Source organism: Amblyomma mixtum, chromosome 8 (genome assembly GCF_055824585.1).
Source record: "Amblyomma mixtum isolate Tamu chromosome 8, ASM5582458v1, whole genome shotgun sequence".
In the NCBI taxonomy this organism is placed as follows: Eukaryota; Metazoa; Arthropoda; class Arachnida; order Ixodida; family Ixodidae; genus Amblyomma; species Amblyomma mixtum.
In genome coordinates, this window is record NC_143019.1 from 37548867 (window position 1) to 37568970 (window position 20104).

Consider the following 20104-nt stretch of genomic DNA (forward strand, 5'->3'; position numbering starts at 1 on the left):
TCTTTCGAGCGCTTCCATGACTTTTGAGACGCCGGAAGATTCAGCGGTATACGTTCGCGGGCGTAGCCTTCAGGGCTTTCTTTCTTTTTATTTTTTCTTTCAACCGACGCCGCGCATCGCTGCTTGACCTTTCCGAGCGTCCGAAAAACAATCTATTCCTGGAAATCGAGGAACGAAACCTTTACGCGGGGGAACTCTAAATCGTATACTGTGTTCGAAGGGGCAGAGCTGGCAAGTAAAGCGCTGCAGGGGTGACGGCGGAATGATGGGTAGAGGGAAACGGTCGTGCTATATAGATTTCCAGTGTCACGGGCGGTGTCGAGTTTCTTGGCGCAGGCGTCTCGATTCAGGGACGTCAACTCGTGCGCAAACAGATATAGGTGAGAGAGATATCAAAGAAGATAGGATGGCAGAATTTTCTTGCTATGTGGCCAAGTGGTTGGCAGTCAGTGTTGAGGACGGTAAGGGAGAAGTGCTCTTCGGATTTTGTGTACTCGGCTAGAGAAGACATCCCGGGACCAGTGCATAGCCCGGCAGTACACTTCGCCCAGCAACCCAACAGGTTCTAGCTATGGGTGAGTGATTCCTTCCTGCCTTACTGACATCGTGGCGTGGGCAGTCTGGACTGTTTTGTGTAGGAGATTGATACAACTGACCAAGGCCCGGAGATCAGTGCTGACGAAGGGCGTTTACATTGTACCGCGTGGAAGCTGTATAGGTAGGGAAGTTGATGAAGTTCAGAAGGGTAGATGCTTGTGCTTGTAGGCTCAAGCCTCAGGGGGAAAATGGCGCAAAAAAAAAAGACAAGGAGGGAAAAAGACGTACACACACATCGCTGTGTGTGTCCATCTTTCTCAGTCCTTGTCTTTGTTTTTCGCGCTGCGTTTTTTCCCTTTGTAGTACTGTTGACGTTACCAAATGGCCCTCCCGACTTCTTTGCAAGCTCCTCTCGGAGAGAAGCCCCAGTAAATTGGGGCAGAGCAAAACTGTCGGTAGTTACAGTTTTATTGTTAGCACCGTCGCCGCGGCTTTACGACTCGAGTGACGTGGGATTCGTGTTCAGCCGCTAATTTTATTTCCTGTCGTTGTTCGCCAGTTTCTGCGGTCTATGTTCCGTCCCTTCTCTGCAGCTATAGGACACCTGATGGAGGGCTTGTGTTTCGGCTGCAGTAAACGGGTGTTCTCTTTACAGCCGCGCTCAATTCTACCTGCAACGCTATTTAAATTCATACCAGATCTGCACAGCGCTGGGATAGGTGGCACCAAACACTCGGTAAGAGTGTTTGCTTCGGACTTAGTTGGGAGACTGCGAAGTTCAGCGACCTCGCTTGACACTGTATACAGCGTACCATGTTCTCGTTTTGCGTCGTGGCTTTCGCGCCGTTAGACTATCTGTGTGTGTGTATGTGTGTGTGTGTGTGTGTGTGTGTGTGTGTTTTTCGAAGGGCGTGTGCTATCGTACTACCCTTTTGTTGTCGCCGTCTCCGTTTTCCTTCCGTTGTCAGCGCTTGCTCGCGGAAGGTCGGTTGTGCGAGCGCCACTGTGGGTTGCGTAACCTCCACTGCGACGTGTGCGGTCCCGTTGGGGGCGACAGTCGACTTTTTTTTGTGTGTGGGTGTGTTTGTGTGTGTTGCAGGGGGGAGGGGGGTATAAATCCGGCATAGGAGGAAGGGAACGTAGTTATTTTGGTGTTTCACTGGCGTAAAAAGCGGAGGACCAGCAATTTATTTATTTATTTATTTATTTATTTATTTATTTATTTATTTATTTATTTATTTGTGATGCCCTCAGGGTACAAAGTACATTTCAGAGGGGAAGGGCAGTTGATAACAAGAAAAATAAACAAAGCACAATTCATACAAAACTATAGAACAACTGAGGCAGGATAAAAAGAAGTGAGCAAAATTAACACGGAACAGATTAATAAAATAGTTTAAGAACAATACTAATACGTGGAGAACACAACACTACAATAAAATACAAAAGCGATCATTATGTAATCAGAGTGGTAAGTATTCTTCTAAATTGAGTTGAATCAGTGATGCTAGCTAATGATGCGGGTAGGGAATTCCATTCTTTAGAGGTTAGCGGAAAATATGATTGCGCACATGTCACTGTGTTACAATGAGGCACTGTGACCTTGTGTTGATGATCACGACGGTGAGAAATGAACGGTGCTGGTTGAATCCATCGAGAGCGAAGTTGAAAATTGGAGTAGAAAATCTTATGGAATAGGCAGATGCGGAAGTGCTTACGGCGGGTAGCTAGAGGCAGGAGGTTTAAAGACCTTTTCATTTGGGTGACGCTAGATGTACGATGGTAATTGCCTAAAATGAATCTAGTTGCACGATTCTGGACAGTTTCCAGAACCTGTGTCAGTGAGACCTGTCCAGGGTCGCATATGGATGAAGCGTATTCCATTTGCGGTCGTACGTAGGTCGTGTATAATAATGATTTTAACGAAGATGGAGCAAGTGTAAAATTTCTTCGAAGATAACCAAGCGTTTTGTTTGCTTTAGATGCTATATGTTCTATATGAAGTTTCCAGGACAGGGTGTTAGTTATATGTATGCCAAGATACCGGTACGATCTTACGCTTTCAAGGGGATGACTGTGAAGAAAATAAGGAGGACAAGTAGTATTTGAACGTGAAACTCGCATAGATTTGCATTTTTTAATATTTAGTTCCATGTGAGATCGAGAAATTGAGATGTATATGAGAGCTTGGACCGAATACTGGTATTTCTCTGATAAGAGGAATCGCCGGGGCAAAACGGAAGGAGTCATCTACGGGCTGTGTAGTGCTGTGTAGTGCTGTGTAGTGCTGGGTAGGGCTGTATAGGGCTGTTTAGCGCTGTGTAGTGCTGCGTAGTGCTGTGTAGTGCTGTTTAGTGCTGGGTAGTGCTGTATAGTGCTGTGTAGTGTTGCATAGTACTATACAGTGCTGTTTAGTGTTGAGTAGTGCTGTTTAGTGCTGTATAGTTCTATGTAGTGCTGCCTATTTTATCCAAGGACAGCACTTCTGTGCACTGTAACGCCTTGTATAGATGCTCAGGGTGGTCTGGGGAAGTGTAGCGTAGTGCAGTGGATTTTAGTGTAGCGCGTCTTAGTGTAGTGTAGTGCAGTGCAGTGCAGCGCTACATTGCCTAGCAAAGCGGCCACCTTCTATTTTATTGCCGTTTGTCTCTGGCCATTGTGACCTCGGCTGTCAACTAGATTTAATATAGAATTTATTTAGAAATTGAAGGTAATTTGCAGAGATTTCGTTCCTTTAATTTTAGAAATGAAAGAGCAGCTCAAACACTAAACTGAACACATGCGACGACCCAGCTTGTCGTTGTTGAGGGCTTTCTCGATCTCACATTAGAGTTCACGTAAACTGAACTGAATTTTGTCCATCCCTTAATAAAATTGACAATTGGTGTCATGGTAATGAAAGGCGAAGTAACTGTCTCAGTTCTCGGTGGGCATCTTGCTTGCATGGCCATTTTTCTTTGACGAAAGTTATCTTACTTTTCGAATAAGCCAGATTTGATCCTGGTTGGTGCGGAGGTTTTCGAGGGAGATATAGAGAACGCATTTGAAATCTAACGACGTTAGCTTCCTTTTTATTTGTGTTTTTTTTAATCGGCGGAACCTCTGAGCATGGCTTCGTCTTTGTTAATGAGCCTTGACTTACGATATAGATAAACGTTGCGCGGCTTCACTATAGTTCTCGATTCTCGCACAAAAATTTTTTTAATTGGAAAATCGCAAGACACTTTTATTGAAATATTGAAGGTAATAGTACATTCTTGTTACATGCAGCAAAATCTTTCTTTTATAGTGTTTGCATCGATCGCATCGAACAGTTAAGACTGCCATAGAAAACCAGTGGGGAGCGCTTTTGACGATAGCAAGAACGTTAATAGAAAAAAAAAAAAGTGCAAGAGTGCCGTCGCGGGATCTGCTGTATATTGATTGTTATAGTGAAACCTTCCATTATGTGAAAAAAAATCGCTTTCGTAAACGCCTTTCCGCTCGAAAAGGCTTTTGTCCAGAAATGTTGGGTATGTTAGGCACATGTTTCGTATCCACGCCTTTCCTTAAGCGTTCTACCTTAGGCCCATTTTTAATCCTTTCTTCTCTCCTTTAGCCGGCTTTTTTGCGTCGCTTACGAATAATTTCCGCCGCTCCCTTTTTAACTGTCCGCTCCTCCCGAGGCACGCTTACGCGGGAGTACAAAGCACGTCTCGAAGGCGCACTTCTTGTCTGGCGTCGTCTTCAGCGAACGACGCCGGGAAGCGAGCGCTGCCCCTTCTCTCGCGTCGGAGCGATAGCGATGGCGTTTTATAACCGGCACGAATCACGATTATGCGCACAGGCCTTCTTCCCCCCCCCCCCCCCTCCATTCCCTCTCTCCCTCTGCCGAACCCATTAGGAGCGGAGGCAGCGCGCTCGCGCCGCTCGCCGGCTTCTTAGCTTCTCCTTACGCGCTTGTGTCGGCAAAACCGTGCAACACTACGGAGGCAGTGGAGCCGGCCTAGGCTAATCAGGTGCCGCGTTAGCGCGGGTGTTAGACACTTCTTGGTTCATCGGTGGCTTTCGTCCGAAGAGGCAGATCCATAACCAATCCAGCAATGGCCACATAACAATCCATACATTGGCTAAACTGGCTAAACAGTCCTTTCTTGGCAACACAAAAAAACTCAAACGGAGACAAAATTAAAAATACATAATAGAAACAAGGCGAAAGAGAACACAACAAAACAAAAAGAATAAAAATAAAACTAAACATTAAAACAAAATAAAGAAGAACAAGAACTAAAGATAACAAGTAATAAAAATAAAAATAATGACCAAGAAACAAAAAAAATTACCGAAGACACTGGAAATTCTCTAAAGTGTGCTTGGCAAAAGCCTTGTGGTCAACCCGCTGCCGCTTCCTCGAACGGCTTGGCGCGGAATCACTGGGCCGCTTCGGCCATGCGTCTCAATTACCCGGATGCAACGACACGTCTGGCGAAGGAGCGGCGGTGCAGCTGCCACCGCCGACGCGCGCGCGCGCTCGTTCTACCGCTACTGTGTGACGTCACGGTTGCTATGCACAGCTGCGCCCCCCACCGGCGCGCCGGTTTCTAAGGAGGTTGTGCCGCTGCGCGGAGAAGCCACAGTTCGCACGATTCCAGAAGCGTGACACCTCTGCTGACAACCTTCCGTCGACAACGATCAGGCATTAAAGGCTTTCGCCTTAAAATTGGAGGGAGGAAGAGTGGACAGGGTAAGGCTTTCGCATTTCTGCTCTTTAAACAATCCTGTAATTTTTCTCGGGTTAGTGCCTATCGCGAGGATTTTGACATACTTGATTGGTCATGCCTACGCACTAGACAAAGGTCGCATGTGTCTTTGTCCGTTAAGATCAGCATTCTGATCGGTCGAGGCTTTCTCCGTCGTTTCGACATTGTTCGTGGTTGGTCAGCTCAAGGACACGGACCTATAGCGAAGTGGTCTCGCTTGCGAATGCTAAAGAAGAGGTCTGTAAATATGCGTCGAGTTTCTTCGCAAAGCTTTTCTCATGCCGAAGTTGCTGTTCAATTCGTGTCCTGTCTAGTTTTTGCCGTCTCATGATTTTACACTGCTCGTTTCTGGTGCTCTGACTAAGCAGGCAAGGCAACACAAAGTGAACAAAGGCAGAAAAAAGAGGGGGGGGGGGGCTGAGAAGATGGGTTGAGATTGGGGGAAGCCGCAGGCTTCATCTCAAACCTTGTTCACTTTGGTTTGTGTTGTCAATAATCCCATCTTCCTGCCCTCTCTCTAACCTGGATCCCGACCAGGCAACAGTAATGCTGTCAAAGTCTATTTTTAGACTATGTGAATAGGGCTGTGCGAGCGTGGCTTAACGGTGCAACAACTAACGTGACTATGTGGAGCCTCCCCCGGTCATTTCCCCGTGCTATTAACTAATCCGCAGGGTACAAAAAGGAAAACAATATTAGATAAGTAAGATTCTGATAACAGAACAAGTAACGTCAGCCAATCAGGCAGCGCTATCCTGAGAGTTAATTTCCAGTCAACTTGAATAACGTTGCTTAGTGTATGGCCTAAAAGACGAAACAGCTCCCTCCCTCCTCCTTTCGCTGGAATAACTAATCTCAAGCGCTCGAGGCTAATTAATCACAAGAGCAGATAACCGGGTTGGATGATAACGAAACAAGGAGGCACATATGAGAGAATCTCTCCCTTAAGTACAAACGCCAGGACCTGATGCCGGCTTTGCCTCTTCCAGCGCAGTGCACGGTTCTGAATGCGGCGAGTGTAGTGTGGCGCACCGTTCCGGTGCATGCGAGACGAGCGAGTAGCGTGTAAGCTGTTGTAATCTCCATCGCGCGCCTCCCACTCCTGCTCCCACTCGAACACAAGGATCGTGCGCGCCAAGTGCAAAACGTGCCTGCTTCTTCCGCGAGAGAGTTTTTTTTCTTTTTTTTTTGCGCTTCTTTTTCGCTACGTGTGGCGGCACGGGAGGAGGCTGCGTCTGATCGCCGCGTAGGCGTAACGACTTTATTCTCGAACTTCTTTCTTCTGGTTTAGCTGGCGTGCGCGGTGCTTTTTCCGAACTGTAGTGTCTTAAGAGTTGAGCGTGCTTAGCTGCCATTAGAGCTCAGGTTTTACAGAGTGCACTCTGGAGTTTAGGTGTTAAAGTATACATTTACCAGAGTTGGTGCCTTCCTGGCGGAAGGCAGAAAGAAGAAAACTCTCCGGGCGAGACATTCAATATGGAGAATAAATGAGCGGTGGCCAGAGCCGATTAGAAGGGAAGGAAGATGTAGCCGGATGGGAGGGGGAGCAGAGAAAATTGAACGGGGAGACGAGATAACGGAAGTTTTCTGAAACAAAGTGGGCGTATACACTTACAATTTTTTTTGACAGTCTATACACTATCCATAGACTTTTGTCTATGAAACCTATAGACTGGCTATATACAAATCCTAGAGCATATTCTATAGACAGTAGAAATTCATAGATTTTTGTCTATAAAGGCTGTAGACTGGCTACAGACAAATCCTAGACCATAAACTAGAGACTATGAATAGAAGAAAATAAATGTCTATAGACAGGCAATAGAGTCTATAAGAAGTCTATAGACTCTCTATAGACCATTTTTATGCGTAGAGCATTCCACGCTTGCAGATAGCGCACGCCAACATCGTGAAACGTTAACGGACCTGGCGTCGACGCCCTATAGATTGCATCGTCAAGCCCGCAGCACAGTGCGTGCTCTGCCGCCGACTCACAAAAACTAGCCATTATTCGTTGTCTTAAGGTTACCTAGTACACGTGTCTCTTCCATAGAAGGCCACATCTAAACTAGTTTCTTTATTGTCGGTATTATATTTGTTGAGTTCACAACTCGTTAATTTTGTCATAAAAACGCAGATTGCTTACCTATAGGCCCTTAACGGTCTTGAACTGATATAATATATGCACAAGAGAAAAGCATCGAACTACCTATCAATATCATCGCCTTAAAGCTTAGACGAGAAAAACAGAAGAAAACATCATTATACGAGGGTCACTGCGACAGAGTGCATACGTTGGGGCAGAAAAAAAAATTGCTCGGCTTCGCTAATATAGTCCCTGCTACAATACATATCCTTCCAAAATAGCCCGCTAGCGTTAGTTCGTCATCGCTTTGGGTTTTTCCGCACCATTCAAGCCTGCTGTCGAAGAAATCCCAGCGCCCCCGCGAGGTTATCGACGTTGATCACAGCGGCGCGTCTGGGTGGGCCATTAGCCATCGTGATAGTGGTTAGTTAGGTAGGCTTATAGAGCGAGCAATCACCGACAGGGCTTAGCCTTTCTCCTAGTAGATCGTTCCCCAAGAGAGAAAAGCGCGTATAGTCCCACGATACCGGGGCTTTTCTGTGGCGATCACTGAATGAGGCCCGCGTCGTGTCTGTTCCGCTCGCTGTTTCTGTTCCGTGCTGCGGAGGGGGTCGGGGCTGGCGGTCGCTGGCGGTGTTTGTGTCGTTGGAGACGCACACTCGGAGGTTGCTTGCCGCCCATTGCTTTTGATGCTGTTGTCGCCGCCACCTCCGTGGTAGTGACATCCCTTCCGTGGGCAGCGCCCTCTTCGATCCGGTGATTAGGCGGCCTCTGTGCCGACGCGTATCACGCCCTGGGCTTGACCGTGCAGGGCGTCGGGCCAACGAATATTGATGGTGACCGCCGCTGGCGACCTCGGAGCTTGCGCTTCATCATGGCCGCCGCTGTCGCGCGTCGGCCCTGACCCCTGTTGTTTTATTGGGCGTGTGGTTTGTGTGGGTGCGTGTGTTGATGTGGTTGTGTCTGTGGGGGGCGTTGGAATGATGGCCGTATTGCTTGCGGTTTCTTCTTCGATCGATTGATTCGTACCCGTATACAGTACTTCTTCAGGCACCCCTTGTGCAGTCTGTAGAGAGTTTGTTGATTTTCTATTGAATTTTTTTCGTAAGGGTGGGTCGAGAAGTTTGGTTTAACGCAGCCCCCGCTTTGCGTGCGATATACCTTATAAAAATGTTCTATAGACAGTCTATAGACTTCTTATCGACTCTGTTGCCTTCCTGTAGATATCTCTTTTTCTCTATTCATAGTTCATAGACTGTCTATAGACAAAAGTCTATTGGAAGTGTATGGCCATATATCTATAGATTATCTCTAGACTGTCTATATCATTTGTATTGCCTATAGACTTTTCTCTAGGATTTTCTATAGAGAGTCTATAGACTCTATCGACAGAAGTCTATACACTGTCCCTAAATTGTCTATAAAGTTTTTGTAATGGTAAAAGCGCTATTAAGGTTTCTCAGCGACACGGCACTTGTACGCACCCTGTGAAAAATCCTCTGTAACAGGCCCGGATTTGTAGCAGTGAGAGTAAAAAGTTATGACCACCAGATCTGTATGCGTTTCTTGGTATGGGCAACTTTTGTGCGTGTTTTACATCTTCTTCGTCGTTCTCATCCCTAGTAACTTGCCAGACAGTCTGCCAGGCTAGAATCTCAAGTGAACGAAGAGTGCCTTCGCTTCGTTCTGCCTCGTGTGTGAATCGATTCTCCACTTCGACAATTTTGTCGTTATAGGCGATTCTCGTTGAAATTCGTCACCCATGCATGGAGGTGTTCGTGAGAATTTTTCGGGAGAATTCGACAAAAAATTGCCCCGAAGGATTGCTAGGCGATGCGCCTACAATCTTTGATCTCTTCCGGACAGTTTACTTGTGTATTTTCAAGGCCGCGTGGTATATAGAAACCGAGCGCACGTTATATGGAAAGTTACAGTCGAATCTCGTTATAACGGAACGGTTTATAACGAAACAATGAATATAAAGAAGGAATCACGATTCCATTTGGAAGCTAGGTCAACGCAGGCTATAGCGAATCTGCGGCTATAACAAAGTAACCGTCGGGCCGCTTCAACTTTTTATAACGATTTTCAACTCCACTGTAATCTCCAAACCTGTATAACAAGTCTCTACACGGATATAGATTATATATAGGATTGAAGGCAGGTTGTAATTGAGATTACGTTGAAGTGATTATATAATTAGGAACCGGCACCAGAATCGTTAACTGTACACAGGGCATTATTTTGCGTCGTTTGAGAAGTATACGTGTAAAGGTCGGTAGTTGGCTTGCGAACACACACACACGTGTGCAAACGCAGGCAAGCGGGCAGACAGAGAGTCACACCCACCAACAACTCGTCTCCAGTGAGCTTGCGTGCGTGCTATACCGTGTGCAGACGCTGCCTTTCATCTCTGCCGGCGACTGACCTTTACATGGGGCCTGTTCCGGGTTCGAGCGGCGCTCCCATCTTGCAGCTGCACTAGACAACGCGCGACCGCATTGTGAGTGCTTGTCGAAAGGCGGAAGACGACCAGCTCAGGCTCTCATCGTCGCACGAAAATATTGGCAGACGATTACACTGACTGGTAATGCCAGATTTAGCGCAGCTCTTCAGAGGCCATCTGCCACGGCTGGCAGGTGGCGCTGCTAGCCACCCTCGGGGATCTTCCCGTGGCTTCTCTTCCTTCCTTTCCTTCTTCCTTTCTTTCCTTCTTTCTTTTTTTTCTTTCCTTCTTCCTTTCCTTCTTTCTTTCTTTCTTTCTTTCTTTCTTCCTTTCTTTCTTTCTTTCTTTCTTTCTTTCCTTCCTTCTTTCTTTCTTTCTTCCTTTCTTCCTTCCTTCCTTTCTTTCTTTCTTTCTTTCTTTCTTTCTTTCTTTATTCCTTTCTTTGTTTCTTCTTTTCCTTCTTTCTTTCCTGCTTTCTTTCTTTTGATTGATTGATTGATTGATTGATTGATTGATTGATTGATTGATTGATTGATCTGCTACCTGGTCAACCGGTTGCGCCGACGCCGACAGCTACGACGCGGAAGCCAGGAGCAGGCGCCCAAGAGCTGCGCTCTATAAAGCTACCAAAGCCCTCACGGGCGAGGATGAGACTCCCTCACACCCTCCGTAGCTTTTAAGCTTAGGAGACGCCGTAAATGTCCTACTGTGCACGCCCTGTGGCCTTGGCACTTTTGAGCAAGCCTCCAGGAGGGAGCGTGAACTAAGTTTAGCCTGCTTAGGTTTTTATTTATTTGCTGAAATTCAAGTTAATTTGCATTCGTAGGGTAATTAGTAATTCGTCTTTCCCAGGAGCGCATAGGGTGTCCGCGTATAGAGACATCGGTGCCCTTTGTAATTAGTCTGGTGAGCTTGGAATAGGACGCACTCTGCGGATGAATTCTGCTGTGCCGATACAGAGGCTAGAAGGTTTTCCTAGTGTCGTGAACGGCCGCCGTTTCAAGGGGCTCCTGTGAAACCGGTTTGGATGCACAGCGTAGGTGGCGCTGCAGCTGCCAGGCGTGCGCCTTTTGGCGCGCTATGCAAGCCGCGCCGTTCGCCCAGCCAGTTGGCAAGTGCGCGCGGGCGATTTGTGACATGGAAGGTGATGCCACACATCACACAATCACATGTGCATCCAAACGCATTCGAAAAAATGCGAGTAAACCTTGCATTTCAGCTGTTCAGTCAGGAGGTACTAAAGGGTATTTTCTTTTACCGGGACCATTTGCAAAGGGACAACGTCAGAAACATCGAACCGACAGAACGGTTTGTAAAACTAATGGAAAGACTAATATTTATAATGTCATCTAGAATCCCATCAAAAGGCCTTCGTGCTGATTCAAGAAGTGCACAGTTTTTGAATGAGTTCATTGTTTTTCTCAAGGAATGGGAGGAACATATGCTGCACAGTGCTTTTTAAGTGCAGGAACTGCCCTTGGGCTGCGTGTAACGCTGCAAAGCACACTGTCGCTTGTAAAATACCTGACCACGTCGCTGCAATACAAGTACTTGTTGACTGCAAACCTAAGCCAAGACAGGATGGAGAATGTATTTGGGATTGTGCGCCAGTGCTTCGGTTGCAATGATCATCCAACCGTGGGGCAGTTTTTGATAATTATCAACAACCTTTCTTTCTACAGCCTCGCAAAGCCTCCAAAAGGAGAAAACGTACCTGCAGAAGTCGTGACTGCCCACTTGCAACCATCTGATGTTCCCAAGGAAAAAAATGAACGAATAACTGAACTTGTCGATAATTTACTGGATGGCGGAAACTTGGCTTCTGCTGCAGAGCTGCTCGAGGAGCACAGCAGCCTGAGCGATCATCAGGGCTGTGTAGACAAAAAAAGTGACAGCAGACTAATTTTTTATGTAGCTGGGTATGTTGTAAGAAAAATCCTTAAAAGGTTTCCTTGCCCCGAATATGCAACTTGTTTCAGCACTTCACCTTTGCAAGCGGAGTCAAACAACAATGCCTCACTTACTCGAAAATTTGACCATGGAGGTTAAGTTTATCCATCAAGGCCAATTCGACAGCTCATAGCTGAGCTTGAGGACGCATTTACGGTGTTTTTCAGCCGCAATGAGCTACACGCAGATAGCATGGTCAGCTTTCTGCATTTTCTTCAGGGACGTGAGCTTCAAGGTGTGGGCTGCGCGGAGCATGGACGTCGAATTACGACAGAAGTGGTCAAGTTTTACGCCTTGACTAGGATGCATGTCCTTGTAGTAGTAGCAGTAGTAAAAACATTTATTTATTTTTTTTTTTTCAAAACGAAGAGTTAGGGAGTAGGGGGATGGGGATAGATAGATGTGGAGCTACAGTGGTCGGTCTTCCCTAGTCCAGGATACCGTTGGCCTCCGCCGCTGCCTTGGCCCTCGTCACCAGCATAAGCTGAGTGCTCGGGTCGGAGTCAGCCAGGAGGGCCTCCCACTGCTCTAGACTAGGGCTATTTACCTTTGGTAGTAAAGGCTTTTTTCGCAGCCCCAGGTGGCGTGGTACGTTGTGGCGTAGCCCCCACACCACACGCACTCTTTCGCGTATCTGTTCGGCCACATTTTGTGATACATGGCTCTGCTTGGGTAGGTGTCTGTTTGTAGTCGTCTGAGCGTGGTGGCCTGCTCTCTGTCGAGGATATCCGCCGGAGCCGAGTACTTCTAAAGTCGGTAAACAAAGAGCGCGGCGCGCAGCGAGAAAAGAAAAAAAGTTGCTGAAAATGAGGCGCTGTCAGTAGCCTCGCACAGGGCACTTCGCACAAAAAAAAAGGCATTAGTACATTGTTGTCATGGAACCTTGTGTAATAAAAACGTTCCACCCTGCAATCATGTACAAAATGCGGTATTACGCTTCTTTACGGCGCAGTAGGTGAGGCCCGACGTTACGCTTGCATTTGCTCCTGCCGCGGCACACTGTCGGTGTTACAGCTAGTCCGTGTCGAATCTAAATGAGAAGAGAACCTATGCCAGTGTTTGCACCGTCTTTAACACTTTAACGCCTTGTCAAAGCAGTGATAGCAACCCACACACGATCATGGGCGTCCGGAGGGGGGGGGGGGGGAAGGGGGGGCGGTTGCACCCCCCTGGAAAATCACTCACTCGAACCGTGAGTGATGGCCGCACACCAGGGGCGGTGGTGCGCTCAGTCAAAAGGGTAAAAGCAGCCCCGCATGGTCACATCTGCGAAATGCCGCGTCCGGGCGTGCGTCGTTCCGCCGTTTTCAAACCACGCCATCGTTAGCTCTACTGAAGGGCGACCTGTTCCAGACATACAGCGGCACCGGCGAGCATGTGTTTCGAGCCGCCTTGAGATGGGTGTCTGTTTCTTTGATCTCTAGAGAGATAGCGACACGGAGGCAGACAGTGCACGGGGCATCTTGTTTTCGCCTATGTCGTTACGCCGGTCACCGATGAATTCTTAAGGAGGGAAGGACAAATCAGCCGTGTCCACCCCCGCTTTGTCGGGCTGCTCAGGGGCAAGCGGGCGATGAGTTGGCGCCGCCGCCGCTCGCTGTCTCCTCCGATCCACGTGTAGCGCAGTTCGGTAGAAACGCCGCTTTCAGAATCTCCGGCAAAGGGGATTAGCTGCTTTTGTTCACGGCTACGCAGTCTCCCGAGGCGCCCCCACACCAGCGTTCTTTGCGTCTTCTGTGAAAACCAGCGCCTTTGGTCAACGCAGCCCGATGGCGCCTGCCTGGCTCGCCTGTCACCTCTGGCTGGGCCTCAAATCACAACAGCTCCCATGTACTGTGCGTGTCAGTGCATGGTAAAGAGACCCAGGTGGTCGACATTACCCGGAACTCTGTACTACTCCATCCCTCATAGCCTGAGTCGTTTTGGGGCTCTGAACCCCATAAAAACACAAAAACAAATTTTCCGACCGGAGTGGCGAGTGTCCCTTCCCCTCGGAAGTTGCGCGGCGTTCCTTTCACCCCCAAAGTGCGCATTCGGAGATACTGCGGCAAGTAAGCCCTCGCACGTGTGCGCGCCTCTGTGTTTGTGCTTGGGTGTTTTTAGTGGCCGGTTGTCAGCGAAGCTGAGAACAACCAAGACAGCGGACGAGAAAGCGACGAGCGGCGAGCAGTGTGTGTGGGGTTGCTCGACTGTGCGGATGCGCAAGCAAGATGGAGCGAGGTGTATGAAGCTGCGAGCGTGCATTTATCTTGTAAATAAGTTTTCGTTGTATATATAGCCATCTTTTGTTTTCAACGTACGCGTTCAACAGTTTTTCCAATCAATGTGTATGATGAGTGTGCACCGAGAGCGTGTAATGAAGCACAGAAGTGAATTTATCACACGTGTAATTACGCAATTCGCCCAGAAAAATCCGAGGCGCCTACAGTTGCTGTTCAAGGAAGACTGACTGAGTGACTGTAGTTGCGTGTTTGCGAACATATTGTGCTGTGTGCTGGTCATCAATCCGGGTGAGTCGAGAACCCGTATGCAGGAAGACTGAGCACTCTTCTCCACGAAGTGATATAGCATCTTTTTGCATTTTTTATTAATTTTAGTTGTTTCTTCGTTGATAAACTCCAATGTACCTCTCCTAGCCGCGCTTTAATTTGCTGTTTGTAATTTTTCTTTCATGTGTGCATTTTGTTTAATTTTTATTTATATATAAATAAATAAATTTACTCCGCAAATAGCGCCTTTTTGCTACGAACATACCCCCCCCCCCCCCCCCCCCCCCCCCCTGGGCACCAACGGGGCCCCCCCCTGCAAAAAATTCTGCGGACGCCCTTGCACACGATCCACCGACTGAACCAGCGAGCACTACCCATAGGGGCTTCTTGCGCCCGCCCGCACGCCAGCGGGCGGCAGCGCCATCTGCCTTGAGCATAGCAAGTTATTTCAGCTGCGCCGGCCCGGTCGCGACACTAGGAAAACCTTCTAGCCTCTGTAGTGCCGACATTCTGCTTTGCAGGCACAAAAACTGGCAGTGACTTAGCTCGGCTGTGCCAGGAAAGCGAGCGCAACGACGAGGCAAGCGGTGTGACGTCATACCAAACGGTGGCGGCGGCTCCGCGGCGAGGCGCGTGGTGTGCCGTCATGCCAGATGGCGCGGCGAGCGCGCGGCGTCCGCCAGCGGCGGCGGTTGCTAGGCAACGGCTCAAAGTCGGTCTCTGTGCCTCCTCGGAGAACCGCCACAGCGAAAGCGTAAGTTCGTGGCCAATGTTGCTTTCGCTACAAAAATGTTGCCGCGAATATCTGGCGCGCGCGAGCTCCGGAAGGCGTGTGCGCATTAATAAAGGAAAATATTTAAAGGAACCCTAATGAAATTTTCTAGTGGCCTGCGACTGGGGCAAGAGCGTCAGTGGGCAGCTGTGGAGCAGCGTCGACTTGTTCATTACGTGCGGCATACGCTTGCCTGGCTGGATAATAACCTAGTGAGAGAGAAAAAGAAAAGGAGTTTTGTTGGACGCGTTGCCAATATTCCTCGTCTCATTTATCAGCCGCTTTTAGAGTTGCTTTTTTGTTCTTTTTCCTGAGTTGCCCACGGGGCTGGGTACACTAAGCAGATGCTTGCCGTTGACGGTTCTGTCAACGAGGAAGTATCGAATGCACTTACGCTAGGTCGCCGATAACGAGTGCTGCTGGATTTCTGCGTGTAGATATCGGTTGTTGCGACGAGGTGTATCGCACGTCAGCCGAAATTACGGTACAACGAAGCTGGTACAACGAAACCGTTACAACGAAACTGGTACGTCGAAACCGGTACGTCGAGACTGGTACAACGAAACAGCTAGGTACAAGGAAACAGATACAACGAAACTGGTTCGTTATCACATGCTCGCTGAATTTACGGTACAACGAATTTGGTACAATGAAACCGGTACAACGAAACTGGTACATCGAAACAAGTACATAGAGACAGGTACATCGAAATTGGTACATTGAAAATGGTGCACAGAAACTGGTACATCGAATTTGGTACATCGAAACTGGTGCACAGAAACTGGTACATCGAAACTGGTGCATAGAAACTGGTGCATAGAAACTGGTACATAGAAACTGATGCATAGAAACTGGTACATCGAAGCTGGAGCTCTTCACATCTTGTAACCGTTTCACGGGAATCTCGCTAATTGGAACTCGGTTAGTTCGAACTTCTAGTTGATTCGAATTATTCCGTTGGTCCCGTCATGATCACGTGTATCAAGGGGAGCCTAATTGGAACTGAGTTTCGATCCCGCTCGAGTTCGAATTAAATGAAGCCAGCGTATTTTCTGTTAGTTTTAGAGATAGCAGCACTGGATCAGCACATATTTCTAGGGCGGCAAACATATCGCTATACCCGTCATTTTGTCGCGTACAGTTTCACAGTGGTCGGGTGTTCCCGCGTAATTGTTTAGATTAATTTCGTTTTTCTCATAACTGCGAGGTGGGGAGAGTGCGCCATGAAAGAACTTACCTGCGCGAGTTTATCCTCCGTTCTTACTGCGCGATTGAGTTAAGACTCGCTTGTTCGGCACAACCTTGGCATTTCTGAGGCTTCAAGCGCTCGGTTTATCCGGATCCGACCTTGTATCTACCCACCGTGCCGTTGGGCTTAGCCTGGATAAAGACGAGGAAACTGTAATACCATGTGACGTCAAAGAGCAGAATCCACCTTAGGTTCGTGGACAAGCGCCCCAATCTGGCAATTTTGCTCCAGTACGTATCCGTATCCGAGCATTTTTTTTTTTTTTTAGTGTACGAGGAAGGCTATATGAAGGCTAAGCTGCTGGTAAGCTCAAGGGATTTTCTTTCCTAATTGGCCACTTCCCGTTTGTTTGCGGAGGAAGCGATCGTAGTTTTGCCGTTGCACATCGTGCGGTTTGCTTACGCGTTTCGTTGTTTTTGCTTGAAAATTTTCCTGGGCCGCTGCGGCCACCACTGCGTAGTAATTTAAACACGAACAAAAGCGAAAAAAAATTCAGATCACTACGGCGACCCGCATTGGCGCAGTCCGAAAGCAAAACGTCCACACACTATAATGACGTCCGAGGCTATTTTAGCGTCCATGTACAGAGGGCAAAACGCTTGCCTAGAACATGTTCTGGGCGTGTTTCGGGCTAAATGTGCGATATCTAGCGACAGAATTTGGTTTAAAATGGTTTGGATTTTTTTTTATTTATTTATAAATACTGCGGTCTTGAACTACAAGACCATCGCAGCTGGGTACATGATTTGTGTAATACCCAAGGACAAAGAAAAGAAAATACAGCAGACAAGGCGTCACAGCAACGAAATTAGTACATCACACTGTACTGTATCAATTCACAACCTCAGAATATATATACTGCAGTCATAGAGCCAAGCATATAATTAAGTAAATCTAAACAAATTACTCATCAACCGAACATTCAAAATTTCTTCACTTGTTGCAGCAGCTCCTCAAAATGGGACAAATTATTCTCTTCGACTATGTAAGCATACGCAGTTAAACTGCGGATGTAAGCATACGCAGTTAAACTCGTAGCATTTCGTCGTCATTTTTTGCCTTCCTGGTCGCAGTGGTTTTGGGAGCTGCAGAACACACAGGTCGGTCGTTCTAGACATGTGTTTTGCCCTCTGTACTATATCGACGTACGTCCATGGCTATTGTGACGTCCAGGAGTCACTCTCGCGTGCAATTAATTGACTAATTCCAACTCATGAACCAAAATTTTCCCACAGCAAGATCTCATCACGCACTGTCTGACACTATCAAACTTTTGCACATTTATCTTTATTGGACGACACAATCGTGTGGACAAGTTTTGATGACGCGAGATAGCCATAAAGAATAAAAAAACGAACCACTAACACGCTTCTGACATGCAAGGCTATCTTTATTCGAAACAGGCAACATAAATGCGTACGTACTGCACGCTTCACATGTTGCATCACAAGCAGAATAACAGGATGAATCAAGCGAGACCGTGCACAACCTGGAGCAGGAAAATCTTAACACAAATCTCTCTGGCCAATCTGAACACAGACGCGGTCCCCTCCGTTCATCCACTGTTTTGCTTTTGACGAAGGAGCTACTCATTAAGAATGCAGGGCATGTAATGAACGTTTTGGCTGCTCCGAATAATAAAAAACTCGGATGTAAGTCAGCACCTTGCTTCTTTCTTCCTTTCTTTCTTTCTTTCTTTCTTTCTTTCCTTCCTTCTTTCTTTCTTTCCTTCCTTCCTTCCGTCCTTCTTTCCTTCTTTCTCTCTCTCTTTCTTTCTTTCCTTCCTTTTCTTTCCTTCTCTCTTTCTTTCTTTCCTTCCTTCTTTTCTTTCTTTCCTTCTTTCTTTCTCCTTCCTTCCTTTCTTTCTTTCCTTCCTTCCTTCTTTCTTTCTTTCTTTCCATCATTCTTTCTTTCTCCTTCCTTCCTTTCTTTCCTTCTTTCTTTCTTTCTTTCTTTCTTTCCATCCTTCTTTCTTTCCTTCCTTCCTTCTTTCCTTCCTTCCTTCCTTTCTTTCTCCTTCCTTTCTTTTTTCTTTCGTTCCTTCTCTCCTTTCTTTCTCCTTCCTTCTTTCCTTCCTTCCTTCTTTCTTTCCTTCCTTCCTTCTTTCTTTCCTTCTTTCTTTTTTTCTTTCCTTCTTTCTTTCTTTCCTTCCTTCCTTCTTCCTTTCTTTCTTTCCTTCTTTTTTTATTCCCTTCTTTACTTCTTCGTCTCTTTGTTTTTTTTTTTGGGGCGGTGCTTCCCACGGCAGGGAGCTCGCCCGAGATTCCGCACTCACACGAGCGTGGCGTTGCCGCGTTCGGACAGCAGCGCGTATATGTTGTGGGTTGCTGCCGCAGTTTATTCTTGCGAAACGCGTATAAGGGGGCGCGCCTGGTGTCCGGGCTAATTTATGCGAGGCCTCCGGGAACATCCGCATCTACCGTCGCAGGCGGCGTGTTGTCCTCGCATATCTTGGGCCTCGTGTTTTCGCGAGATGGTTCAAGGTTGCGCCTGCAGTTGCTTGTGGTTTGATAGGAGTGGTCTGTTTGCGTTATAAGGACAGGAGAGTGACGTTAAAGCTAAATAACGTTCGATTGAAGAAATCAGAATAACAGAGGACGCGTACCCGAGAAACATAAACAGGACGGCTCTGGATTTCCAGGAATGAAGAACCAGCATGCCAGCAGCACGTGCCCTTCAGAAGGTATTTGAGTTTCATTTAAGTTTTATTTAAAGCACTGCACGGGACTTTTCGCTGTTTGCCAGAAGCTGCCATATACAAGCCCGATGAGGCCTTGGCAGGCTTGAACTGGTAAAGTGTTTTCCTCAGTGGGAAATGATTGATTGATTGATTGATTGATTGATTGATTTCGGGATCATTTGCTTACTAATTGCACTTTCTCTGGAAGTTTCTCAGAATTACTTTTTTTTATTCCTTTTACAAATGCATCAAGGTTATTCCAATTTCTGGCAATGAATTTTTCCTTCCTGTAACTTTGCTCTGGTCTTATTTAGTGAATTTCGCGGGATATACGTTTTCTGTGTCGTGTCTTCGGTCAGTTCGCCCGGTGTTCAATCCAGTGCTTCCATGCACTGCGTGGTCCTTGTTATGTTACGAGAATAATGCTGTGTGTCTTATTTAGTCTGAGGGTGGCTTTGAACAAGCGAACGTCACAACAGCTTCAGTACATTTAACAACCAGGTCTTCCGCCTTTGACTCTAGTTACCGCCAGAAGGTGTCTACATATTCCAGTTATTTCTTTTTGTTATTGACGCGTACCACTGACATTTCAAACAAGGTGGTGTTTCCCTGCGCACTTGATGAGTTTTGGCCAAATGAACTGACGTTTTAATTATTCACCTCATTTGTAACTGCTTTCTCAGACACCGCGTTGTCGCCACTGCTACCGCCCGCGGTTATCGCCTGCGGCCAAGTCGATCCATACGCCGCCACAGTGGCGTCCTCTGTCTGGAAACATGCGTCTGCTCTTGTTCTCTAAAGTCCTATCTATCGCTTGCGTTTCCTTCCTCTCCTGAGAGATGGAGCCACGATGATTGCTGTTCAATTTCGATATCGGCCGGTTTTATCTAGTCTCGCTGCTTGTGGTGCCGTATGGGCTATTCATTTTTGACGCGATCCAAGCAGCTAAAATGACGAGATGTCAGTGTGTGCCAAGGCCACTGCCAAGTTCGTCTTTCGGGGCAAAAGGTGTACGCGAACGAGCTCGAGAATCGGCCGAGAAAATCGTTTTTACAGGTCTTATTTCCGACACCATGTTCCGTACATGCTGGGTAATTCGTCGCTTACAGCAACTTTGCGCACTTGTTCCGACTCCCGAATGTCCCTTAGGGGAGCT

At 47.3% G+C, this 20104-nt stretch overlaps 1 protein-coding gene across 2 annotated transcripts in view; it reads left to right on the forward strand.

Moving 5' to 3' along the window:
- Positions 1-20104, forward strand: part of LOC149332123 (uncharacterized) — a 373230-nt gene that overhangs the window by 207388 nt on the left and 145738 nt on the right. Inside the window, exon 1 of one of the 2 annotated variants that reach the window (XM_089557079.1) lies at positions 18508-18951. The exons of the other annotated variant lie outside the window; for it this stretch is intronic. Within the exon in view, the coding sequence (XP_089413205.1) occupies positions 18912-18951 (40 nt within the window). The 5' untranslated portion in view covers positions 18508-18911. Of the gene's footprint in view, positions 1-18507; positions 18952-20104 lie in introns of those variants that run through there. 2 annotated transcript variants of the gene reach the window in all.